General features: G+C 34.9%; 1 protein-coding gene and 1 non-coding gene across 2 annotated transcripts; both read left to right on the top strand.

The window, feature by feature from the left end:
- The first annotated feature begins 1958 nt into the window (after positions 1-1958).
- Positions 1959-2031, top strand: TRNAV-AAC (transfer RNA valine (anticodon AAC)). Its single transcript has one exon. It is a non-coding gene; the product is annotated as a tRNA-Val (tRNA).
- Positions 2032-2625: 594 nt separating this feature from the next.
- Positions 2626-4110, top strand: LOC139088655 (uncharacterized). The gene is made up of 2 exons (XM_070637914.1): positions 2626-2692; positions 3033-4110. The coding sequence occupies exons 1-2, from the start codon at positions 2673-2675 to the stop codon at positions 4108-4110; spliced, it is 1098 nt and encodes a 365-aa protein (XP_070494015.1). The 5' UTR covers positions 2626-2672.
- Positions 4111-6501: the final 2391 nt, after the last annotated feature.

Here is a 6501-nt window from a genome sequence, read left to right as displayed (position 1 = left end):
AGTCATAATAACATTCATTCCTTCATATTCTAAAGCAGTTTTTGAATTTTCTTAATAAAAATGATTAAGAAATTGTTGATCTACACCTGGATTATTGCAATGTAAGGTTTCTTGTGATAATTAGGACAGAATTTGATTGGGATTACCAATTATTAATCACACCGGGGTCCAATTTCTTCCTTGAATGTCAGAAATTGGTTAATCGAGGCCAGCGTGACTCTGAATTGATGCTGAGTAAGGTTTACCATGTCGTTAGCATGCTTGAGTCTAGATTTTAGCCGATTTGGTTAAATATGGATATGGCTGGTTTGGTTGGATAGGGCTAAAATCCAGCATCATCAAAGAGCCACGTTGACATGATGCCGGATTTTGGATTGATTAACCGATTTGTGACTATTTGACAGTTCTGGATTAATTGGACATAATTCTAACATTTTTTTTATATTTTTCTCAAATTATTCCAGATTTATTAACATCACAACTGCAAACCATGAAGATATTGATGAAATTCAAGACATCCAGAAGAATATTGACGAATTATCCAACCATATCAACACAAAAATTAAATATTTCTCAAAATTAATCTCAAAACTGGAGATTGATGTCGATGAAATTAGGGAACTAAACATAATCAATCGAAATATATCAAAAAATCTCAACGAAAGTCAACTGGACGTGCTGACTCATCCATTAGACTTGGACGCAATTGTTGAAAAGCAGGAACTCGAGCTTGAAGCTTTAACCGCCAAACTACCAAGGATCATGCAAAAAATAATAGAAATTGACATCCAACTCAGCACCTGGAATGGAAGTCCAAATGAAATTGCCACCGAATTCGACAAGATTCTCGACTTTATTCCAATCGGTTTTCTGTCAATTTTGATTCTGTTCATAATTTTAAAGCTGATTGTTGCAAGACAGCTCAACATGAATTATGAATCACAGGAAACAGCAAAGCTTGTTGCATCAGAAGTAAGACCAGCTCGTGACAATCCAGCAGTACCTGCCCGTGACTATGAAGCTACAGTTGATAATATTGAGCAGAAGGACGTGAATGTTGTTGTTGATAAGAAGCAGGAATCTAGGAAGAAGAAGAAGAAAAGTGAGTATTTCGTGGATTTAGGGTGGAATTGACAGTTATGGGGTCGTTCAGTTATTAAGTACAGCTGATATTCAGGATGTAGAGGAGTGGGGTGGTGAGTTAATCAGTGAACGACCCCTTAAGCGACCCTTTATATAATTTACTAAAATTCCTAATATCATATCTAATTTTAGATACTAAAAATCCAAAAAGATTCAATTCCAAATCCACAAAGGATAATCAAGCTGATGCCAATAATGACGAAAAGCCTATATTCCTGAGATACCAGAATAACCAAGATGAACATGAATTTTAACATAATTAAAATAATGAAACAATTAATATGTAAATTAATGTAATTAATGATGTGAAAATTGAGGAGGGTTACCGATGCAACTGGGTTTTCAATGAGACTGTGGACTGAGGACTGAGGACGGATGATACAAATCCAATGGATTGTCAACCAGTTGCGTCCGGACTCTAATAGAGGCATGCAATCCTAAGTATCGCTAATTCTCGTGGCTGATTTTAAAAGACAATTTGAATAATTTTGCCACTCCAGAGTACCTTCCTGTACAGCATAAATCGGTCAATCTACCAAAAATCCATCATTAATTCATTTTAAACTTCATCAATTTAGTTAAATCTCATTGCTTGCTTCTAATTCCACAGACTTTCTATTTTAATGTAAATTCATATTTCTACAGATTTTTTCATGTCTCGATTATCAACAGCCACATCCATAACCTATCTCAACATCACATTTTTTATGCTCAAAACTCAAATAATTTTTTAATAAAAAAGAGAAAGTAAATTTGCAAAACAGAAATAAATCAATGTTCATGAGCATTAGTCTCAATGGATGTGAAAGCTGAACGTTTTCGTAGTGTAGGGGTTATCACGCGAGTCTAACACACTCGAGGTCCCCGGTTCGAGACCGGGCGAAAACAGTGCTTTCTTTTTTTTTAATGATTTTTTATTTATTTTTTTTATTTAAATTTTTAATTTTTTTTTTATTTTAAATTACCTAATAAATAGTATAGAACCTAAAGATCATCATGCTGTATTTCTTCTTTTTTTCTCCTTTCTGTATCAATTTGGACGTATTCATATAAAGCTTAATTCCAGTGTTCATTAGACTTGTATGAGATCTGTAGATGATTTAAAGGCTTCTGGATAGCCTAGAACCTTTAATGACAGCAAATTAAGACAGGATGAAGACTAAAATGACTAATATGAGTAGCATGAAGCATCAGGATGGCGTAACTTTTACCTAAGTCACGCTATCTTGATGCTTAAATTGAAACCGAATCCAACATCAAGTCAAAGTCACATCAACCTGGGGTCAGATTTTGGATCGATCAATCAATTTATGCTAATCGTATTAAACTGTGCTGACTATGTCAACAATCAAGCTTAATCATAACATTATTCATGATTCACACAAATTATGAGCAGTCAATTAACGTTCATCTCATTTTTAATTGTGTATAAAATATGAAGAAATTAAGAATAAATTTTAATCATTAAAAAGTTACAATGAAAGACGGTTGGAACTAAAGTTAAATTAAATGGTCAACCAATAAAAGAGATGAATTTTATAATTCTGATGTAAGTATTTTATGGGGTCGATCAGCGCTTCTAATAGCTTTCTACTGTGCCTTACAGCAGGATTGGCATGACTTTTGGGTAGACGGCTTCACTATTGAGGACCTCAAGTGTTAGGTTGCTTCCTAAAATGGATAAACTGGTGTCCGATCTTCAATGGAAGCGACTTCATACTTGAGGTCCTCAATAGTGACTCCAGACACCCAAAAGTACTGCCAACTCTGCCTTACAGTTCATCAAAAGCTCCAAACCTTCATTTTATGTCCAATAATGGATAAATCCTAATATTTTACAATTTAAATCACAATTTTTAATATTTCTCAATTTTATCTCATTAATCTAGCTTGACACTACAACACCTCATAGCCCCTAACACCATATCAGCCCAGTCCTGTGAAGACATCACTACAAAAATCACCAAATTATCCCAACAACTCATCGAACAAGACACAAAATCATCAACTTTATGGAACCACACAGTGACAGAAATCAGTCAATTTAAAGAAGACAGTAACGAGTGCTATACACAGCTCAGTACAGTCCATGCGGGATTCATAAAGCAGTTGGAGTATTTAAATGAGTGGATTAATACATCCCGTACCGAAATCGATGACATAGCTGTAAAAAATGAGTCAAAACTACTCGAAATCATCAACATTCAAGGCATTAAAATCATCGAGCTGAACGGCAAGGTCACGTACCTAAATGACATCATTGAGTACTTTGATGCGAAGCTTCAACTTCTTAAAAGACGTGCAAAATTGAGGGAAAATGACGAAAATTACGTGACACAATTTGAGGCACTCAAAAGTCAGATGGACATCCTTAAAATCCTTATGTACTCAATGTTTGGACTATTTGTGGCACTAAAGCTCATCATCATCTGCAAATGGTGCTCTGGTACGCGATCAGCACGTCACATAAAGCCACAACATGAAGAAATTGAAATGACATCAACAGTAAAGTCCAATGAGACATCCGTCCGGTACCGTAACATCGATAGTGACTCAACGAAAGCAGCATCAATTACCGGTCGACAGTATTCAAGTCAGTTCCATAATTCAGCATGTGGCACCTTACCCAAAACATCCAATGTGAATTACAGCAACATCCACAAGCCAGCCAGTCATTATGAGTCGCAGATTTATGACAAACCCGAATTTGATGATTCAAATGTAAATCCACAGCAACAGCTGAATGACTTCAACTATCCACCGCCACCTGATGACGTCATTTACAGCAATACAGAAGACATTTACTATGATGAGTTTAATGATGGATTGACAGACGATATTGATGTCATTTACGATAATGTTGATTGTGGACCAGCAGGTGTGTTAACAAGAGTTTCTAGAATTCCTGTTCTTAAGAGATTTCGGGAATCGAGAATGAGAAATTCGGACGTGAAAAGGATACCGTAAATGGAATTATAGCTGCATGTAAGGCTTAGAGCTTTAAAGAAGTCGTGTTGTTTAGTTTTATACAATGTTGTTCAAACTGTGTGTCGTGGATGTCATCTAAGGTGTGTCACGGTATGCCTGAGTGTGTCATGGTGTGTCATGGTGTGCAAACGTTTGGACAACACTGCTTTAATATAATTAGGACCGTTTACTTTTTACGTAGCGTTGTTAAATGATGAAAGACGGATCTTGAAGATTAGGGTCGACTTTGCTATAGAGAAGAACGAAGAATAGAAGGGGTCAAAAGGTAAATTTTTCGCGTTACGTAACAGTTGAACGATCCCATTTACTAATTATTATTTTTCCAAATTCTCAAAATTAATTTTACATTTTTTTCTTCTTTTATTTACAGTTTATAGAAATTTCATGTGATTCTAAGTTTGGAGGATGGGAGAAGGGGAGAGGGGTAAAGGAGAAGGAGGTATGAAGCAGCAGGAGGAAGCAGAGGGAGGCGTAAAAGTGGAAGAAGGGGATGGGAGCAGGGGAGCAAGAGGGAGGAGAACAAGTGGGAGGGGAGCTGGGGAGCAGGAAGTAGCAAAGGAATGAAATAGGAGTAAAGCTCAGTCAACCTAATAGCTTACTAACCACATTCAGCCGCATATACCCGCATAATCACCGCTTATGACCACAAAGCATTACACATCCCACATCCCATAAATAATTCATAAATGAGTAAGTAAGTAATATCACTAGAAGTAAGAATATAACATGATATATTAATATGAATAGCATAGATAATAAGAATAAATATGATGAATATAATAATGTTGAGTAATTAGAGATTAAAGTCATGTTGAGGTCCAGTCATGCAATGTTCACGTGATTCATCCAAATCAAGTCCATCAAGTACATCAATTCAATCGAGTCAATCAAGTCCATTCCAGTCCAAATTCAAGTAGATGATGATAAGTACAAGGATGAACCAAAAGTGCAAAAAAACACCGAGCAGCACTGACTTTTAATAATCTTAAATAAATTTAGTTTTTTAATTTGTGATGTGTCTTTTAATTTTGATTGGAGCTGATTTGAAACTTTCAGGTGTCTATGGCTGTAATAATAGGGTAGAGTTGGATGTCGACTTAAAAGGCTAAGATTTTTGTTTTTAAGCTGGACATGTTGGTGTCGAGTGTGCCTTAAACAGCATACAGCTGAGCTTTATTTGAAAATTCCAAAACATCACTTTTGTTAGCTGTTTCAAGCTTATTCATGCTCACTTCATTAGTAATGCTGTGTCATGCATGTTGACTTATAGCTGAATTTGTTTATAATGTTGTCACTGGCCCTTGTTTGAGCATTCCTAATGATGTCTAAGTTTGTCTTCATGCTGCTCATCTTAATGGTGTCCTACTCCCAGAATCCTGCCAACCCTTAAGTTCTGTCCAAGTAGCCACAATCTTGACTAAATTGATTGTCAAATTATTCAAATTTTATTCAAAAATCATCAAAATTATCAGCAATTTTTCCATTAAAAACCACGTGACAAAAATCACGTGTCACATCCTTTAATTACACTTTTTATTCCATGAACCCAAAACGTGTGCAGCTGAACGAAAATTTCCCTCAAATTTTTTACATTGTGCGGCTTCATGCGGACGACAGGTAAACAAAATAAACCTGCAAGTTTTCATGGCTGACGTCATTAAAATTTTGTTATTTTCATCTCAGAATTGCATTTTATTGGACTTTGTTTTTTGTCTCTTTCGGACATGTGTAGCTGTGCTTAATGAGATTGTCATGTCGGAGAGAATTTTTTTGTTAGAATTTTTCTGTTGCTTCTGCTCTCGAAAAGCAGCTGTGAGTTGGAAAAAAAATTGAGAGAAAATTGCACATTTTATGGACGGCATGCGCAGAAGTTGATGAGATGAATTGATTGTTGGCAAGGATGGGAAGAATTTTGTCAATTTTGTCAATTTGGTCAATTTTGTCAATTTGGTCAATTTGGTCAATTTGGTCAATTTTGGTCAATTTTGTCAATTTTGTCAATTTTTGTCAATTTTGTCAATTTTGTCAATTTTGTCAATTTTGTCAATTTTGTCAATTTTGTCAATTTTGTCAATTTTGTCAATTTTGTCAATTTTGTCAATTTTGTCAATTTTGTCAATTTTGTCAATTTTGTCAATTTTGTCAATTTGGTCAATTTGGTCAATTTTGTCAATTTTGTCAATTTTGTCAATTTTGTCAATTTTGTCAATTTTGTCAATTTTGTCAATTTTGTCAACTTTCAACATTCTCAACATTCTCAACATTTTCAACATTTTCAACATTTTCAACATTTTCAACATTTTCAACATTTTCAACATTTTCAACATTTTCAACATTTTCAACATTTTCAACATTTTCAACATTTTCAAC

Source organism: Chironomus tepperi, unplaced genomic scaffold (assembly GCF_022539635.2).
Source record: "Chironomus tepperi strain 1889 unplaced genomic scaffold, CSIRO-AGI_Ctep_v1 contig_168, whole genome shotgun sequence".
Taxonomy (NCBI): domain Eukaryota; kingdom Metazoa; phylum Arthropoda; class Insecta; order Diptera; family Chironomidae; genus Chironomus; species Chironomus tepperi.
The sequence above is the reverse complement of the archived record's forward strand: the minus strand, read 5'-3'. Positions and strand labels throughout refer to the sequence as shown.